This window comes from Schistocerca serialis, chromosome 1, assembly GCF_023864345.2.
Source record: "Schistocerca serialis cubense isolate TAMUIC-IGC-003099 chromosome 1, iqSchSeri2.2, whole genome shotgun sequence".
Classification (NCBI taxonomy): Eukaryota; Metazoa; Arthropoda; class Insecta; order Orthoptera; family Acrididae; genus Schistocerca; species Schistocerca serialis.
The window spans coordinates 1,019,158,089-1,019,179,576 of record NC_064638.1 but is presented as its reverse complement, the minus strand read 5'-3'; the positions used below and the strand labels follow the sequence as shown (position 1 = coordinate 1,019,179,576).

The window sequence follows — 21,488 nt, the reverse complement described above, 5'->3', positions numbered from 1 at the left end:
CTTACGAGTACGGAGAAAAGGAAAATTTCTTTTACAATAAAAATATAATATTACCCTTGAAGATGTACATGTCTCATTGCATGAGTGTGTGTGCATGCAGTGGCCCTCCTCTATACGTGTGATGTGCAAGAGAAACTTTGTCCTGTCAGATGACTTGTGTGAGGTACACCACAGCCAGATAACTTGTTTCACTGAATCCAGCTAATCATTCCTCGCCATCTGCTGCTACTCCTTGCCTCACAGTATCATACCTCTTTGACTCAACAGCAAGATGATCATCAGAAAGGTGCATAGCTTTATTTTATTGTATGAGAAGATGTTCTGCATTATTTTTTTCTTATGAGTACAGGTTGTATATGCAGACAAGAAAAGAATTTCCCAGATTTCCCAGTTAAAAAATGCACTTTTTCCCCCACGTGAAAATACACTTCTTCCAAGATCAAAAATACACTTGTTCCATGATATGTGACAGTATGCTTTCCCTTGGTACTGTAAAAATATCAATCCTGTGAAACTTCAGAGAACGAAGAAACCCGGGGATGGGAGGGGGAGTTTCGGAAAGCTCTGATGTGCAGCAACATTTACACTGCATATTTTCATATTATGATACGCTGCATATTTTTGTTCGTATTACAATAGTATGGATTCAAAACAGCATGTTAGTTTCTGAGCACTGAAATCAAGATCGAAATGCGTTTTTGTAAGCCAATCATGGCTCGTGTCACATGACCTAGCCAGCCAATGACAGCAGATATTCAGAGCATAGGAGACATAGTCAGCCAATAGCAACATCACTGTTAAGCAGAGTGAACACACATATATGGAAAGTTAATGGTTTAAATTAATGTACATAATGTAGTTACAAGAAAAGTTAAGCTTTCACATACAATATTAGTCTTGAGGATTAACAAGCTACAAGAAAAGCTAAGCTTTCACATATAATATTGGTCTTTTTTGTGTGTGTTACACTTTAAGATACATCACACAAATGTACCATTAAAATTTTAAATAATGGCATTATTGCCTGGCCTTCTGGGCTCTAAATTCTTCTAAGTGGCTATTTCTCAATGTGTTAAGTTTTCAATGAGAATCAAACACACTGAGATTAAAGAAACGCAACCTGTTAGAAATAGCTTTGTTTCAACAGTTGCCAGAGAGCGCCAGAAAACAGGCATTATTGTGCTTGGGCAGCTATGATGATGTAGGAAGTCCATACATTCATACATACATAGTATAAGAGATCTTAAATGACGTCATAAAATAAATAGGATATGCCAAGAGCATCAGAATTTTGTACACCATACCAAAATGCATAATTCGACTTAAAGTCACATTCATATGTCCAGATTTACAACGAAGTAGGCCCCAACCAGATATTAAGATTTCACTGCGGTTTTCGGGATGCAAATTTTCTTGGAGTACTAGTACTGTATTATCTCGTTTTTTGTTTTTTATTATGGCATAATGCCATATATTCCAGAAGAAGAAAATGAGCACTTGAAATTCAGTGAACAGTTGAAACTAGCCAATAGTGCGGAACAAAACTTCATTTCTAATAAATTGACTGCCTCTGGGGAAAGACCAATAAAAGCCACATTTATTTAGCAAACCAACAAAAATAACGTCATTGTTCTGCAAGGCAACTGACTGCCAAAAACATGGAAATAAAATCAAATCAGAAAAGCCAAACTAATAACATATGTTAGCCTTCCGTAATTATGTGAATGTATTTTAATTCACTTGATAGCTCCAAACCAGATACCTGTTTTGTTTTCATTTGATGTGAAACATGTAAATGGAGAGGAAACGGCAAAGTCACTACATGTAGATACTGCTTATGTGTAGACTAAGGCCTCTTACTCACAGGCAATTTTAAGCAGTGCTGCTGAGCAGCACGCATCAGTCCCCATGGTCTTTTTTTCGTTGCTCTGCTTAGCAGCGGTACTGCTATGCTTAATCGGTCTGCTCACACCATGTACATCCCACTCAGTCGATAATACGGACTCAGACAAAGTACTGTTGCTCTAGTTTTCTTGATCAAACGAGAATTCAGGTGCCAACGCCGTAAACGTAAATACTGGCAACACCCAATGTGCATCACTCATACAATATACAGACATTGCTACACTGTATATAGGGAGTTAAATGAAGACAGTGCCAAGTTCTTCAAGTACTTTAGGATGTCAGTACCAACCTTTTAGGAACAACTACATTTGCTGAAAACACATATTTCACGCCAGAACCATTGCAAAGTACAAATAGTAGAAGTAAAATGATTTTATTTTAGCAATGTGTGTTACATAAGAAAATTACTGAAGTATCTGCACTAGCAGAATAGAAATGCGGAAAACACAACTCCGAAAACAATTTATTGGACTCACCAAAATGAAACAATAATACAATCTCCAAAAGAACAACCGACTCGACCCCAACTGCGAATCGATACAAAATAATGAATAATAATAATAGAAAAGACCAGACTATTCAGTGGGAGCGAACACAATAAACAATTCTACAATATCAAGAGGTTCGTCAACTATACCAAGTCCATCTACAAGAGATCGGCCAGCTACAAGAGGCGTCTGGCCGTGGTGGCAGCTCAGTATCCTTCTAGTGCTGCATCGAACTGCCTTTTGCCGGCAGTGTGCCACCTTAAAAAGCTCATTGGAGGATGTATATGCCAGAACTATTAGCGATTATGTGCCTGGTGTATCAAAGTAGTTCCTTGGCTAGCTGAGACCTCAGGTGAAGCTGTTCTGCAGGCTCCGTGAACGGGTAGCGGTCCCTGCCATTGGTGGAGACTTGGTGTTGTGTTGTATTGTGTTGTGGCCGCCGGTAAGTATTTGTTTTGGCAACACAGACGATGTAGGTTTTCCTGGTGGACATACATGTGAAGTGGGACGCCAATGCAGTAGGCACTATGATGTATGAAGTGGGTGGCCACAGCAATTAAAATATGTGTAGAAATCCTAAAACAAATCATGGTACACTGATGTATCAGAAAACTGAGATGGTGATTCCAACAACGCCTTTTGTGCTGACTGAGCCAGCTGTACCTCATAAGTGGCTATGGAAGCAGCTCATAAGTGGCTATGGAAGCAGATGAGCCATGTTCCACAAAGTGCGTTCCACTTACATTTCCCTGTGATACACCCACTTTTCCATGAGCATTACCGTCTGTAATGTTTTTTTGCAGCACACTCGTAAGTTCGAATTTCGCATTAGATGGTTTTTCTTCAGGTGTGGCCTTGAAATGAGGTAGCAAAGAGAAATAATCTATCAGGATCTTCCTCCATTAATTTTGATTTCTTTTGAACACTTTCTGCAAGTATTTCAAAAAATTTCTGCTTTTCTAAAAGTCTCTTTTTGGGAATGCTAGAGCCTGAGATAGTACGAGATGGTTCTTGAAAGGTGCTTGACTCTTCGTTTGCCATAATGTCTGTTTCTTTGTCAACAAGAGGTGTTTCACATACAGCCACTAAAAACGAAAGTTGCTTGAAGAAAATTTACTTCTTTCTGGCATTTGCCACTGAACCACTCTTCACTTTTTCTGTTTCTGCAGCTCTCGAGTGTATGAATCTCTTACATTTTTCCACCCTTTTTGCAACTGAGTTGCTGAAATAAAAAGATTTCTTTTTTGATTTCAGGTATCTTGCATCAGGAAATACATGCACAGATCTAAATTACACATATAAATGTGGAGTTTCTACCATCTCAAGCTTAGTAAAGGACACTTGTCGTAATATTTGCAATGTTCTGAAAGAGTCTACATTTCCAATGCTTATTGAAGAGGACTGGTTGAATATTGCAGAAGGTTTCAGACAAATGCAGATTTTCCAAATTGTATACGAGCAATAGATGGTACACACATGCATTTGATTAAGCCCCAGCATAGTGGCTCACTTTACTTTAAGTACAAACATTTTTTCTCAACTATGTTATTAGCAGTTTGTGATGCAAATTATAATTTTGTTTACATAGATGTTGGATCTTATAGCAAAAGTTCAGATTCACAAGTCTTTAAAAACAGTACACTATTCAGTGAGATAAGAGACAACAAACTGAATGTTCCTAGACCGAAACCAATATTTGCTGGAGGAGAGCCACAGCCATTTACATTTGTTGGTGATGAAGCATTTGGTTTGACAGAATATATGCAAAGATCCTAGGGTGGACATAATTTGCCAGTCATCAAAAAGGTATATAATTATCGTTTATAATGAGCAAGACGTTTCATAGAGAGTACATTTGGAATACTCAGCAACAAATGGAGAATATGCCATTGTCCACTCAATGTTTCAATTTATTTGGCCTAAGATATAATAAAAGCATGCTGCATATTACAGAATTTCATTCATCATAGAGATGGGTATACATTTGAAACCACTCTGAACATCGTTGGACTAATGGAGTCAAGAAAGCCTTAATGCCGAGAACAAGGAACAAATCAGTCTCTGTTATCAGAGATAAATCTGCTGAATTGTTTGCAAGTGAAGAAGGTGTAGTGAGTGGGCAATTGAACAAAATTTGATCTGGGGACTTCTAATATTTGTACATGTAATAATGTAACATACGTACCTTTTTGGTTTTTGGAATCTGTTTTTTCATTTGCAAATCCTGGAATAAACAGTTCGCACAGTTCTTCTCATGCTCTGCATTTCACAATCCTGTTGCTGTATTCGCTACATACGAGTCCCAAACAGTAGGGCACATTTCTACCTCACAAATGAAATGCTCAATATCAAAACTCATGGTGCTGTGAGAACAACTAATACGCTAATGGAATGCCACGTGTGTAAGGAGACAGGTGTGAAAACGCCGCTGCCAACAGTGGGCAGCCACTCGTGCACAGATGGTCACACGGTTGCCCCTGCCACTGGCATACAAATCACCACATGTCCCATCTATTTGCACTACGGAACGCTGACCATTTCCGCCGCACTGCTCAGCAGTGCTGCCAGAAATCGCATGTGTATAAGGGGCCTAATCCCCTTCCCACTACAACCCAGACTGCCATGCGCATCATGTGGCAATCTGGCAACGTGGGCGTGCCAGAAAAATTTTTCCAGGTAGCATATGGCAGCTTGTTGCTACTGTTGATACAGCTAACAGCCACTTGTCAAGTAGCCGGAAGTGGGAGAAGGTACTGACTCTATGCAACTCAACTGCACATGCCACGGGCAATTGCTCAAACGAACTTTACGTAAACAGTTGTGACATCACACTCATCGACAGCAGTTTATTGTTCTTAAGTATCCCATAGTCTTCATCCCCAAGCCTTTGGCACATTTTGATTTGTATCAGTTCTTACCAGTCAAAATTTTAGAAATTATAGAAATTTAACTCAAATCTAAAACAATGAAAAATTCTAAAAAATTCCCAGGTTTTTCCCAGTTTTCTCCCAGATGAAAAAATTTCTGGGTTTTTCCCAAATATCCTGGAGCATATACAACCTGGATTATATTGTAGGGCATCAAGGAAATCAGAACAGTTGAGAAATTTCTTCCTTCAACGATGCATCTGATACCATGTGTACAGATTTGCATACTGCTCAGCACTAAATACCACTGAGCAATAAAATGGTAACTCCTTATTTTGAGCCACCATATTAATGATGATAAACATTACATAACACAAAACAAAGTCAGACTTCAAATTACATTTGGGGTACATTCTTTTTCTTTATGCGGACGAGTTGAAACAATTGCAGTCTCGTAAGATACCAAGGCAGTAAACACACCCAACACCAAAGGTTGTAGGTGCAATTTTCTGTTGTTTATACAGTACACACCATCCACATATGTGGATGTAATTATTATTATTCAGCTATTGTTGGCCAGTGTCAAATTTGCAAGTACTCCGTTCCACTGTACTTGTATCTGTTGCCCACCACCAACCAGCCAAATGAGGACACCGCCGCACACATATTCTTGACCATGGATGCTGACTCCAGAAATAACTATGTTTCTCAAATACAAATACTGACAAAAGAGTCCTGACTAACATTCAGATAGGAAGTACAAGGGCTGATGATGCCAAAATGTGTTAAAATGTTAAACCCTTCTATTTGTAAGGCTACAGAAGTGTTCTTTTTTTGCACATGAAAGCTAAAGACAAGTATGTCCGATTCAACTGTTCACAAGTGTAAATGAATCACAGATACCTTTTAATAATGTGTTAACGAACCTAATGCAAGAATCCCATGCGACAATGATAAGACTTGTGCAGAAAGTAGCTCCACATATATAATAAAACTGTAAAATTGCTCTTTTCACTGAACAAAACCATAGCAACTGTTTACAGCAAGCTTAATAAAACACAAAAAGACGTGATTCATTTCACTTGTAGGAGATGAGGCAACTGCTTTTAAATGATCATGTAGAGGGTGTCCCAGGAAGAATGGTCAATGTTCAAAGATATGAGAGGAACTATCAATCAAAGCACTAAAGTCTAAGAAATATGGGCTCAAAAATGCATATCTTAAGAGCTATGAGTACTACTTCATCTCTTATATTGTAAAACAACTCTCTTCTACCGCAAGCTCTTTTCTTTTCCATATTCTGATAGGTGGTAGTATTGACCAAAACCTGGGAAAAAGTCAAAAAGTCCTGTAAACATGGCTTCTAAAATGCATTTCGTAAGAGCTATCAGCACTATGGTACAATGGGACGTACCCTCTACCATACACTTCACAGTGGTTGGCGGAGGGGTTTGCGGAGTATATATGTAGATGCAGAGGTAGATGTAGATTTAGATGCAGACTTGTTCAGCGGAGGATATGTGTTTATAGTACTGAAGATGAACAGGAGCTTACTGTTCTCAAGGTATGTACTTTAGAGTCCACGATTATTGGACTTTATTTCTTGTTTTGGTCCATACTACCACCTTTCAAAATATGGAAAGCAAAGAGCTCAAACGATGGAAACTCCAGGTAGAAATATCAACAATGTAGGAAAACACAGGTTGCTACTTACCATAATGAAGGCATACTAAGCTTCCAACAGGCACAATTAAAAGACACTTACATGCTTTTGGACTCAGCCTTCATCAGTAGAAGACACACACACACACACACACACACACACACACACACACACACACACACACCAATCATACAAACAAGCAAGCACACCTTACATACACATGACAACCAACTTCAGCATCTCGGGCCAGAATGCAATTATCACCTGGGATGCAAGCAGCAATCTGGAGGGGGTGGGGGAGTGGACGCGATAGTAGTGTATGAGTAGGGAAAGAGAGAAATAGAGTGCAACCAACTGGAGATTGTGGCGCACATTGGAACAAATGATGCCTGTCGTCTGGGCTCCGAGGTCATTCTTGGTTCATTCCCGTGACTGGCAGCAATTTGCAGCATTGTCCCCAGAACTGGTCATGGCCCTTTGGTTCTGAGTCGAATGGGAGAACTGAACCAGAGATTTTAAAGGTTCTGTGACAAGCTAGGCTGCAACTTCCTGGACTTGCGCCACAGGGTTGAGAACTGTAGGCCCCCCCTAAATAGGTCATGTGTGCACTACACATCAGAGGCTGACTGTGTGTGTGTGTGTGTGGGGTGCACACAAACGTCCGATTTAGATTAGGCAACCCTCCATTCAATAAAGATCACAACAGCTATAGGAAACCCTGAATCACCTGTAAGATCAAAAGCAATGCCTACCACACGTGAGAGAATTGAAATCCTACTGGTAAACTGCCGATGCACTTGCAACAAAGTGCCACAGTTTGAAGCGCTCATGAAAAGCAGTGAGGCTCAGCGCTCATGAAAAGCAGTGAGGCTCACATAATACTAGGCACAGAAAGCTTGTTGAAAACTGAGATTGATAGCAATGAGATTTTTGGGGAAATTTTAAGTATATATCAACAGGGTAGGCAAATGGGAAATGGAGGTGGTGTATTTGTTGCAGTAGAAAAAAACCTCAAATCCACTGCGATATAAACTAAAGCTGACTGGGCAAGACTCAGAATCAGGAGCAGGCATAAAATCCTCCTATTGCCCACCAGACTCATCCCCTGATATAACCAAAGCTTTAGAGAACACTTCAGTTCACTTGTATGAAAGTTCCCCAATCATACTGTAACCATCAGTGGAGAGTTTAATCATCCAACAATTAAATGGAAAATTACAGTTTTCTTAGTTGTGGGTGTAATAAAACATCATGTGAAACTTTACTAAATGTCTTCTCTGAAAACTACCTACAACAGGCAGTTAGGAACCCCACTCATAATGGAAATGTACTGGATCTAATGGTGAAAAATAGTTCTGACATCTTGGAGGATGTCCACATCAAAACCAGTATCAGTGACCACAATGTGGTTGTGACATACTGAAAGATTTGGATCAAGGCAACCAGGTAGATGTAGTGTTCCTTGATTTCCAAAAAGCTTTTGACTTACACTTATTGTCAAAAGAATGATCATATGGAGTATCAAGTGAAATTTGTGACTTGATTGAGGAGTTTTTGGTAGGGAGGACACAGCATGTTATCCTGGCTGAAGAGTCATCATGAGATGTAGAAGCAACTTTGGGTGTACCCAAGAGAAGTGTGTTGGGACCTTTGCTGTTCATGTTTTATATTAATGACCTTGCAAACAATACTAATAGTAAAATCAAGCTTTTTGCAGATGATTCAGTCAGAACTTGATAAGATTTCAACGTAGCGCAGAGCCTGGCAACTTGCTCTAAATGTTCAGAAATGTAATATTTTCCAATTCACAAAATGAAAAAAAAGTAATATCCTATGACTATAGTATCAATGAGTCACTATTAGAATCGGCCAACTCATATAAATACCTTGGTGTAACACTTTTTAGGGAAATGAAATGATCACATAGGTTCGGTCAAGGGAAAAGCAGGTTGTAGCTTTAAGTTCGCTGGTAGAATATTGGGGAAGTGTGATCAGTCTACAGAAGAGACTGCTTACAAATCACTCATGTGAACCATCCTAGAATATTGCTTAGGTGGAGAAGGGCAGCATGAATGGTCACAGCTTTGCTTAATCCTTGGGAGAGTGTTACAGAGATACTGAAGGAACTGTACTGGCAGACTCTTTAAGACAGACGTAATCTACACCGAAAAAGTCTATTAATAAAGTTTCAAGAATTGGTTTTAAATGATTGCTCTAAAGATATACTACAACCCCCTATGTATCACTCACATAGGGATTGTGAGGATAAGATTAGAATAATTACTGCATGCAGAGAAGCAATCAAACAATCATTCTTCCCAAGCTCAATACGTGAATAGAACAGGAAGAAACTGTAATAAGTGGTACAATGGGACATACCCTCTACCATGCACCTCATAGTGGTTTGCAAAGTACAGATGTAGATGTCTGGTAGTGTGTGCTGGGACTAGAATGCCAACAGGCACAGTGTCAAGATGTTGTGGGGCAGGAAGGTGGGGAAAAAAAAGAGCACAAAAAGAGAGGGGAAAGACGGGCAGATGCATTGGCATAGGGCACAAATAAACAGGGTAGGAGAGGAGAACAGTGAGAAGATGATAGGACAAAGGGAATGGAAACTATTGGATGGAGGGCGTGGACACAGTATGTTACCATACGCTGAGGCCGCGAAAATTATGGGATCGGAGAACGAGTGGAAAGGATAACTTCTCCATCTGCACAATTCGGAAAAGCTGGTTGTGGAGGCAAGGATCCAAATGACTCGGGTAGTGAATCAGCCACTGAAATCAAATGTGTTATACATAGCTGCATGTTGTGGCACAGGGCAGTCTACTTTGCTCTTGGCCACATTTCAGCTGTGGCCATTCATCTGGTGGACAGCTGGTTGACAGTCATACCAATATAAAAAACTGTGCAATGATTGCAGCAGAGCTCGTTAATAAAATGGCTGCTTTCAGACATGTTTTTTTTTTTTTTTTTTTTTTTTTTTTCTTTTTTTTTTTTTTTTGGTGGGGTTTAAGGGCACTCAACTGCTGAGGTCATTAGCGCCCAGTCACTGTTGTTAGAGCACATGGAATCTAGTAAAACTCAAGGGGATGGGGGGGGGCCACCAGAAGGACCTGACAAAGATGCAGATAAAATAAGTAAAAAGGTTAGATGTCTTTGGACAAGCCAGTTAATGTTATAAAACGCAGAATACGAGCAGCTGCTCGAGCGTCATCAGCTAAAACATCTGGTAAAGTAGATGGCAGGGACAGGACAACACGAAATTGACTAAAACGGGGACACGACAATAAAACATGGCGCACCGTTAATGCCTGACCACAAGGGCACTGTGGGGCTGGTTCACCGGAGAGCAGGTAGTGGTGGCTAAACCGGCAATGCCCAATCCGCAACCTGATCAGAAGGACCTCCTCTCGCCGACATGGTCGGGAGGAGGTTGTCCAAGCAGTTGGGAGCGGTTTTACTGCCCGGAGCTTGTTTCCTTGGAGGGATGACCAAGCATCCCACCACAACGACACAAGCCTCTTACATACATCCCCACGAACGTCAGATGACGGGGAACAATGGGAGGCTGGCCGAGGCAGGAGGACTGCAGCCTTGGCTGCAGCATCCACAGCCTCATTCCCAGGCACTCCTACATGTCCGGGAACCCACAGAAAGCTGGCAGGAGAACCATTATCAGCGAAAGAATGGAGGGACTGCTGTATCCGTTGAATCAAGGGATGGACCGGATAGGGAGCTCCAAGGCTCTGAAGAGCACTGAGTGAGTCAGAGCAGAGTACATACGATGAATGGCGGTGGCGGCGGGCATACTGAACGGCCTGATGGAGAGCAAAAAGCTCGGCCGTAAAGCTCGAACATTGGTCGAGGAGCCGGTATTTAAAGGTGGCGGCCCCCACAACAAAGGCACAGCCGACACCATCGTCAGTTTTGGAGCCATCGGTGTAAATAAAGGTGTGACCGGCAAGTCGAGCACGAAGTTCGACAAACCGTGAGCAATACACTGCAGCCGGAGTACCCTCCTTCGGGAGTGAGCTGAGGTCGAGATAAATATGAACTGGAGCCTGGAGCCAAGGTGGCGTCGGGCTCTCACCCTCTCTGAAGGTGGTAGGGAGGGCAAAATCCAATTGTCGAAGCAGGCGACAGAAGCGGACTCCGGGGGGGCAGCAGGGCAGACACATACAACCCGTACTGACGGTCGAGAGAATCGGCAAAGAAGGACTGGTAAGAGGGGTGGTCGGGCATAGACAACAGCCGGCAGGCATACCGACACAGCAGTACGTCGCACCAGTAGGTCAATGGTAATTCGGCAGCTTCAGCATAAAGCCTCTCGACAGGACTAGTGTAGAAGGCTCCGGTCGCAAGACGTATCCCCCGATGGTGGATGGAGTTGAGCCGGCGTAAGAGGGATGGCCGAGCGGACGAGTAGACGAAGCTCCCATAATCCAGCTTCGATCGGACAATGGACCGATACAAGCGAAACAGGACAGTGCGATCCGCTCCCCAAGATGAACCGCTAAGAACTCTGAGGACATTAAGGGAACGTGTACAACGGGCCGCCAAATAAGAGACATGTGGAGACCAACACAGTTTCCTGTCCAACGTGAGCCCTAGAAACTTAGTTGTTTCCACAAATGGGAGAACAACGGGACTGAGATGTAAGGATGGTGGAAGGAACGCTTTATATCGCCAAAAATTGATACAAACCGTCTTCTCTTCAGAGAACCGGAAGCCATTTGCCACGCTCCATGAGTAGAGGCTGTCTAGACAACGCTGAAGGCAGCGCTCCAGGAGGCATGTTCTCTGGGCACTGCAGTAGATCGCGAAGTCATCGACAAAGAGAGAGCCTGAGACATTAGGTGGAATACAATCCATAATTGGATTGATCGCGACGGCAAAAAGGGCTACGCTCAAGACGGAGCCCTGAGGCACTCCGTTCCCCTGGAGGAAGACGACGGACAATACGGAACCCACACGTACCCTAAACTTTCGATCCGTTAAAAAAGAATCAATAAAAAGGGGCAGGCGACTGCGTAGGCCCCACCTGTGCATAGTGCGGAGGATACCTCCTCTCCAACAGGTATCATAAGCCTTCTCCAAGTCGAAGAACACGGCTACGGTTTGGCGCCTGCGCAAAAAGTTGTTCATGATGAATGTCGACAAGGTCACAAGGTGGTCAACAGCGGAGCGGCGGCGACGAAAGCCGCATTGGACATTAGTAAGTAGTCGTCGAGATTCAAGAATCCAGACTAACCGAGCATTAACCATGCGCTCCATCACCTTACAGACACAGCTTGTAAGAGAAATGGGGCGGTAACTAGAAGGAAGGTGTGTATCCTTCCTGGGTTTGGGTGTAGGAACAACGACGGCGTCACGCCAACGCATGGGGACCTGACCTTCGGTCCAGACGCGATTGTAGGTACGAAGAAGGAAGCTTTTGCCCGCCGGAGAAAGGTGTGCCAGCATCTGAATGTGAATGGCATCCGGCCCGGAGCAGAGGACCGGGACAGTGCAAGCGCACGTTCGAGTTCCCGCATAGTAAAGGGGGCATTATAAGTTTCCAGATTCAGCGAGTGGAAGGAAGGTCGCCGAGCCTCTTCTGCCTCTTTCCTGGGAAGGAAGGCAGGGTGGTAATGGGCAGAGCTTGAAACCTCCGCGAAAAAGCGGCCAAAGGCGTTGGAGACATCCACAGGATCAACAAGGACCTCATTACCTGAGGTCAGGCCAGGTACCGAGGAGTGGGCCTTAATGCCCGACAGCCGGCGCAGGCCACCCCAAACGACGGAAGAGGGAGTAAAACTGTTAAAGGAGCTGGTGAAAGAGGCCCAACAAGCTTTTTTGCTGTCTTTGCGCTCGGAGTCGTTTGTATTCAATACAATTCGCCAACGTAGGATGGCGGCGAAAGGTGCGTAAAGCACGTCGTCGAGCACGGATAGCGTCCCTACAAGCCTCGTTCCACCAGGGGACGGAAACGCAACGTGAAGAAGAGGTAGTACGAGGAATGGAACGTTCGGCAGCATTGATGATAACAGCCGTGAGGTAGTCGACCTGACTGTCACAACTGAGAAAATCGTGGTCCGAAAAGGTCGCCAGGGAGGAGTAAAGTCTCCAGTCAGCTTGCGGTATGTTCCAGCGCGAAGGACGTGGGGATGGGGTGTGGTGCAGGAGACGAACGACACAGGGGAAGTGGTCGCTCGAATAGGTGTCAGAAAGGACATACCACTCGAACCGACGGGCAAGAGTGGTAGAACAGATCGAGAGGTCCAAGTGGGAGTAGGTATGAGTAGAGTCCGAGAGGAAAGTCGGGGCGCCAGTATTGAGGCAGACAAGATTGAGATGGTTGAAGACATCTGCCAAGAGTGAGCCTCTTTGACAGGATGCAGGAGAGCCCCAAAGGGGATGATGGGCATTGAAGTCGCCAAACAATAAAAACGGCGGGGGAAGCTGAACGATCAGGTGCATCATGTCAGCCCGACTAACAGCAGATGACGGTGGAGTGTAGATGGTACAAACTGAAAAAGTAAAGGCAGAAAGAGTAATACGGACAGCTATTGCTTGGAGTGGGGTGGTCAATGGGATGGGATGGTAATAGACATCGTTCCGAACGAGCAACATGACCCCACCATGAGCTGGGATACCGTCCACAGGGGTGAGGTCATACCGCTCCGAGGTATAGTGGGTAAAGGCAATACGGTCAGTCGGGCGCAACTTGGTTTCCTGGAGAGCAAGGACGAGCGGACAGTGCAGGCGGAGGAGCAGTTGTAATTCCTCCCGATTAGATCGAATACCTCTTATGTTCCAATGTAACAAGGCCATCGCTAGTCAAAAAGTTGGGGAACGAGACGGGGGGAAGAGCTGATCACCTCGACGGCCGCGGAGGGCCAGGTTGCGAGGGAACAACGCTACAACCGGCGGGAGGCGGATCCAGTTCCATCGAGTCGTCGCCAGCTGCGGTCGCTGTCCCTGGTTGTGTAGGAGGGGCAGCATCATTTGCCGACGAGAGGCCAGCTGAGCGCCTGGCAGCAGAGCGTCCCGGCGAAACTGACGACGGCTGGGAGCAGCGACTCATGGATGGAGCGTCAGACGAAACGCGCCGGGGTGGAGAGGGGGATAGAGACTTCTTCTTGGAGGCCTTCTTGGAAGGCCGAGGAGGCACAGGGATGGTGGGCTGGACCCGAAGAAGGTCCTCACGCGCGGGGTCTGTTTTGGAACGCCGGATCTCGGAAGCTGGGGTCCGGAACGTTTCCCCGATGGATGCCTGAGAAGAGGATCGTTTTTCAGGTGGCGGGTGGAGAGGAGGAGGAGGAAGGGTGGCCCCTGGGGCAGAGGGGGCGGGGGCCACGGGGGAGGAGGATTTGGAAGGGAGGGATTTGGGAGGCGGAGGCAGAGCCCCCTGATGGGCGGAGGAGGCGGAGGGGGGACAGGAGAGGGGTGAGGATACCGTGGAAGGAGTGGACACAACTGAGGCAAACGAAGTGGTCAACGGCACGGGATGGAGGCGGTCATACTTCTTCCTGGCCGCTGAATAAGAGAGCCGATCCAAAGTTTTGAGTTCTTGTATCTTCTTCTCCCTCTGATATGCGGGGCAGTCTGAGGATCTAGGCGAGTGGATGCCAGGACAATTAGTGGACCAAGGTGGTGGGGTGCATGTATGTTCCTCACGAAGAGGACGTCCACAATCGCCACAAAGGGGCTCAGCCTCACACCGTGACGACATGTGCCCAAAGCGCAAACACCGAAAACAGCGCATAGGAGGCGGGACGTAAGGTCGCACGTCGCACCGGTAGCACATCACCTTTACCTTCTCTGGGAGAACGTCCACCTCGAAGGTGAGGATAAAGGCCCCGGTGTCGATGCGACTGTCTTTGGGGCCGCACTGGACTCGCCGGACGAAATGCACGCCTCGGCGCTCCAGGTTGGCCCTGAGCTCCTCATCAGATTGGAGCAGGAGGTCACGATGAAAAATAACCCCCTGCGTCCTATTTAGTGCCAGATGCGGGACAATGGACACTGGGATGTCCCCTAGGCGGTCACACGCCTGGAGCGCCACCGACTGTGTGGCGGAGGTGGTCTTGATAAGAATGGACCCTGAACGCATCTTGCTGAGAGCCTCGATTTCCCCAAAGATGTCCTCAATGTGCTGAACAAAGAACATGGGCTGGGAGGTGGCGAACGTCCCCCCATCGGTTCGAGAACAGACCAAATAGCGGGGGAAGTACTTCGCCCCAAGCCGGCGGGCCTGTCCCTCCTTCCAGGGAGTGGCCAAGGGGGAAAGGGCAGGAGAACCAGAACTAGAAACGGTACCTTTTCTTTTGAAAGACTCTGCCGCAGAGCGACCTGATACGTGTCGACGTTTCATCTGCGAAACGTCCGCCCCGATACCACCCACTCCGACCAGGGGCTCTCCCCACGGGCGCCACCCAGCCTCAGCAAGGGCCACCTGGCAGGATGACCGTTGCCGGGAGTCCTGATGCCCCAAGGAGACGGGCATCTACTCCTTGGCCGACGTGGGGAGGGTGCAGCTCAGGTATCGGCAGTACGATCCCTGTGTTGTCAGGGGGCTACAACCTAGAGGGTACATGACGACCCCACCACAACGGGCTGGCTACCGTGCTGGATTTCTGGTGCCATGGAAAGTCCATCATGATCGCTGGTGCAGACGGGGACGCACTATGGGCGTAACTTGTACAGCCCATCAGGCGTTTAGGCCCAATTTGAGGAATAGTGGGTATGGCTACAACGCCGGTACAATGCTGAGTGCCAAGGTCTTAGTGCACTTAGGACCAGTGGTACACCACGTAAGGTGTCCTTCACCAAAAGGCTCGTACTTCTGTAGAATTTTGAAAGAAGGAGGTGAAACCTCTAGGGGGACCATCACATGAAAGGCCGAAACGGTTGAAACTCCTTTTAGTCGCCTCTTACGACAGGCAGGAATACCTCGGGCCTATTCTTACCCCGGACCCGCAGGGGGCTTTCAGACATGGCCCAGCCACTCATAAGGTAGGATAAACCAGTGACAGGCCTGGAATAGGAAGTGCTGGGTGGGTAGATTGGACAGGTTTTTTACCTGTGCCTTCCATAGGTACATGATCCTTGTGGTAAGGGGTTGGAACTGGGCATGACGTATAGGAGATTGGGTGGGCAATGGAACACCACTTTATGAGGGACGTCCTACCCAAGATACTTCCCACCCCTCCTGAAGTGGTGTTCCATTGCCCGCCCAACCTAAACAACATCCTAGTTCATCCATATGCTACCTCCAATCCCAACCCCTTGTCTCAAGGATCATATCCTTCTGGAAGACACAGGTGCAAAACCTGCCCAATGCATCCACCCAGAACTTCCTGTTCCAGTCCTGTCACAGGTTTATCCTACCCCATCAGGGGCCGGGCCACCTGAGAAAGCAGCCATGTCATTTACATTGTTGCAAGCAAAGAGCTTTTAGTAGGAGAGATTTGTTCCATAGTACATAAAGAAGTGTTCACAGCTCTAATCATTGCATTTGCATTTTAGAGCCCATGTTAACTAGACTTTTTTTGCTACGAACAATAGTTCCTGTCATATTCCCAATAGTTTAGTTTAGTTATGTCATGTTCCGTATACCATTTTTACGATTATTTGATCGATATGATGTGGAACAAGTCAGATTACAAGAGATATATATTTATATAGACACACACATATGAATAGTGCCAATATTAATATTATTGAAATTTTTAGTTCTACACATCCAACTACATTTAGAGGCACTTTTACTGCATTAACACTCACATCTCTAAAATTAATACAAAACAGGAGTTAAAACATGCAAAGAAAGTTAAAATTTCCATTTTTTTGTAATTTATTTTCAGAAATGCTACTTACCACATTAGTAACATACAAACACAACAGCCCTCTTCTAGAAGGTCTTTCCACCAAAATTGAGGTATAACTAGCCAGAAATGCTGGTATGAATGATGCAGTTAAGAAGTTGAAGTTTCCAAGTATCCGCCTGGAAATATCAAATTATGATAATGCATACCAGAAATTTAACAGCAAATAATACGAGGCAGGTCATGAGACCACAGTTAACAACTGTAGAAATTCGTTCAGTTCTGACATACACAGAAACTATAGAAATTTAATTTCTACGTGTAAACGTGCACTAACAGAGTCAGTAGCTTTTTCGCTGCATGCTGCAGTTGATAACTGTTTACACAGTGAAGGATGGGAAGGGAACATGATGAATAATGAGTCCAATGATTAGACAAAATGGCAGAACCAATGAGAAAATAACTTTTGATAAACGCCATTATGATGTAGAGTGTATTAAATTATATGGTGACACAGTGGAATATATTGTGCAGAATGTCAAATAAAACAAAATAGTCTGTAAAACTGAAATTGTACACTTAGGATCCTACGTAGCCACTATAGATGGGTCGTTCGCGAACTAACGGGTCCAAAGGAACAGTTCGCCAAGATGAATGGAAGGAGCAAGGATAGAATTCTAAGGAACGGTCTTTCAGAGTTCACTTCAGACGTGGCTTTCTAATTATAGTTTCCGGGAATGGGAAATGGTCCGTCTCGTTCCCGCAATGGCACGTCAGCCGGTCTCGTTCCAGCCTGGGTCTCATTCCCATCTCTGTCTCGGTCTCGATGTCCCTCAGCCGGACTCGTCCTCCTTTGCATGACTACTCACAGTTCCACTGCCGACTGCTCCTAAACAGTTCAGTATCGAGTTGTTGTTCATTTCGTTCGATGCACACACCCATTCTAGATCTGTTTCAAGCCTTTTTTGAACTCTGGACTTCTTATTCTTTCCGTATGCTATTCAGCATCCATGACCAGTAATTAAAATGTATTTTATAATTACGTAAATTACATAAAAATTACACGGTATGTAATGCATACTTCTTCTCAGGTAACAAAAGGGCGTATCAGCTTACTTCACTATTTTGATAAACAGCAAAAGACATACTTATAAAAAGACAAGATTTTTTTTGTTATTACACATGCAAAGGAAGTCGGCATAGCACACAAAAGTGTCCATTTTCCGTCTTTTTTGATCTAAGGTAAAACAGCATGTTCATTGTTATGGAAGGCAGATCTACTCACAACTGAATGAAGCCTGCACTCCATTATCTAGTGTCTGGTGTCACGTTTTGTAAAGAGAATATGATAACTCCTACAATATTATTTCGGTGGTACAAGGTGGCGCACGAAAAATCAGCCTCGAGTACTAGACTGCTCACTGTCGCCCACCAATCGTCATCTATTGTTTCGAAGTTGTTGTTTTGCATTAACTTATGTGTTATTTCTTTACTACCTAATTGTTACATATTCATCTATTCTGATCGTAGTGGTTAACAAATCGTGCGTAACTGGCAAGCAGTATGTACTTGGGGCCCCGTTTTTCATTAGCCACCTTATATTATTTCACTGTGATCTGCCACATAACCCTACAATTGGCTAAACAAGAGGTTTTGCAGGACCATGAAAATTACTTCTACAAATGTTTTAGGATTCTGTAATGAATAAAAACTCTGTACTCCAGGGGGGGAGGCAAGCGTCCCCTCTTGGCGCCTTTCATCTTCAGTCACCTATGCTACTAATTTTCAATTTCTCATAAGCACCATATACCATGCACAAATGAACAGTGAATGAGTAAAAATGAACGGTTCCCAAATGAGAGCGATCACCAGTGAACTAGTTCCCAAAGATATACAAGTTTGCCCATCCCTAGAAGCCACAACCTCAGAAATAGGAATATTTTGAAAATATGCCACTAAGTTTTCCAAAAAATGATTGGGCTACACTACAGATCAGTCTGACACCACGGCCAGTTTTCCTCCAGCCACATTCATTGGCTTCACTAACTCACAACCAAACATTGGAAGACAAAACAATGTCCTGAGAAATTCTGTCACATTCTAAGAAATGAAAACCAGTCACAAACTTTACAATCCGTAATAGACAGGTCAATAATCCTCAATCGCTTGCTATTCATGTCAATAACAAAAGTCATCAATTCATATTTTCTACCAAAACAAGCTAGTCTCAACAGCTACTCTACAGTATCACCTGACCGACGGAATTGAATTGCTAACAGCCGCACGACGGAAATGAATTGCTAACAGCAGCACATAGTGGAAGAGTGCCAACACCATAAATGCGCTTTAACCCTCTAGTTTAAATATAATAATGGGAAAGCTAGGTATTAAGTGGAAGGAAAGGTAAAATGTACACTCAATGGACAGATGGAAAGTTGCTATAAATCCAGGCTCTAACAAACAAATACTACTCATTAAATGGTGCATTAAACAGGATCTGAGTGTTAATCCTAAGAAGACTGTTGTGGTGCCATTTACGAAGAGACATATTCAACACTCAAGTTGGAACCTAAAGCTCTTCGATGAAACTCTACCTGTGAAGGGATAGTAAAATATCTAGCGGTAACCTTGGATGAGAAGCTACCTTGGACCCCTCACTTTGAGAGCATCTGCTCCAAGGCAAAAAGTATTCTAGTGAGTACTAGGAGGGCTTGTGGCAAAAACTGGGACCTAAGCCCCAGGGCTATGCACTGAATATACACCATAGTGGTTAGACCTAGGATTTCCTATGGGGCTGTAGTGTGGTGGAAGAAGGTAGAACAGTGGGTTGCTGCTAAGGAGCTTGCTGACGTGCAAAGATTGGCCTGCTTAGCCATAACGGGCGGAATTAACAGCACACAAACTGCTGGAATGGAAGCCATACTGGATATGCCTCCACTTCACCTTTGGGTCAAGATGGAGGCAGTAGCTTGGGCACACAGACCTAAAACTGGCCAAAACTGGCTCTCATTCGGATATCCAGAATTACACACTAACACAGTGAGTGAGGTAAATATAGGAAAGGCTGGGGAAATGCCTGCTGACTATATAATAACTCCCAACTGCTTTGACAAGCCTTACAACATAACAATTGAAAGTGGGGAGCAGTGGGAAAAAACAGTTCGACACCGTACGGGGGACACCATTTGGTTCACTGATGGGTCAAAACCCCCCCCATGAACCATGGACCTTGCCATTGGTGGGGAGGCTTGCGTGCCTCAGCGATACAGATAGCCGTACCGTAGGTACAACCATAACGGAGGGGTATCTGTTGAGAGGCCAGACAAACGTGTGGTTCCTGAAGAGGGGCAGCAGCCTTTTCAGTAGTTGCAAGGGCAACAGTCTGGATGATTGACTGATCTGGCCTTGTAACAATAACCAAAACGGCCTTGCTGTGCTGGTACTGCGAACGGCTGAAAGCAAGGGGAAACTACGGCCGTAATTTTTCCCGAGGGCATGCAGCTTTACTGTATGATTAAATGATGATGGCGTCCTCTTGGGTAAAATATTCCGGAGGTAAAATAGTCCCCCATTCGGATCTCCGGGCGGGGACTACTCAAGAGGACGTCGTTATCAGGAGAAAGAAAACTGGCGTTCTACGGATCGGAGCGTGGAATGTCAGATCCCTTAATCGGGCAGGTAGGTTAGAAAATTTAAAAAGGGAAATGGATAGGTTAAAGTTAGATATAGTGGGAATTAGTGAAGTTCAGTGGCAGGAGGAACAAGACTTCTGGTCAGGTGACTACAGGGTTATAAACACAAAATCAAATAGGGGTAATGCAGGAGTAGGTTTAATAATGAATAGGAAAATAGGAATGTGGGTAAGCTACTACAAACAGCATAGTGAACGCATTATTGTGGCCAAGATAGATACGAAGCCCACACCTACTACAGTAGTACAAGTTTATATGCCAACTAGCTCTGCAGATGACGAAGAAATTGAAGAACTGTATGATGAAATAAAAGAAATTATTCAGATAGTGAAGGGAGACGAAAATTTAATACTCATGGGTGACTGGAATTCGAGTGTAGGAAAAGGGAGAGAAGGAAACGTAGTAGGTGAATATGGATTGGGGCTAAGAAATGAAAGAGGAAGCCGCCTGATAGAATTTTGCACAGAGCACAACATAATCATAGCTAACACTTGGTTTAAGAATCATGATAGAAGGTTGTATACATGGAAGAACCCTGGAGATACTAAAAGGTATCAGATAGATTATATAATGGTAAGACAGAGATTTAGGAACCAGGTTTTAAATTGTAAGACATTTCCAGGGGCAGATGTGGACTCTGACCACAATCTATTGGTTATGACCTGTAGATTAAAAGTGAAGAAACTGCAAAAAGGTGGGAATTTAAGGAGATGGGACCTGGATAAACTGAAAGAACCAGAGGTTGTACAGAGTTTCAGGGAGAGCATAAGGGAACAATTGAAAGGAATGGGGGAAAGAAATACAGTAGAAGAAGAATGGGTAGCTCTGAGGGATGAAGTAGTGAAGGCAGCAGACGATCAAGTAGGTAAAAAGAAGAGGGTTAGTAGAAATCCTTGGATAACAGAAGAAATATTGAATTTAATTGATGGAAGGAGAAAATATAAAAATGCAGTAAATGAAGCAGGCAAAAAGGAATACAAACGTCTCAAAAATGAGATCGACAGGAAGTGCAAAATGGCTAAGCAGGGATGGCTAGAGGACAAATGTAAGGATGTAGAGGC

The 21,488-nt window shown here is 44.4% G+C and overlaps 1 protein-coding gene across 2 annotated transcripts in view; it reads right to left on the bottom strand.

Moving 5' to 3' along the window:
* LOC126413497 (transmembrane protein 135-like) overlaps nt 1-21,488 on the bottom strand; it is a 137,887-nt gene that overhangs the window by 75,219 nt on the left and 41,180 nt on the right. For both annotated transcript variants that reach the window (XM_050083269.1, XM_050083270.1), the window contains exon 3: nt 16,788-16,914. In XM_050083269.1, the coding sequence (XP_049939226.1) occupies nt 16,788-16,914 (127 nt within the window). The remainder of the gene's footprint in view (nt 1-16,787; nt 16,915-21,488) is intronic.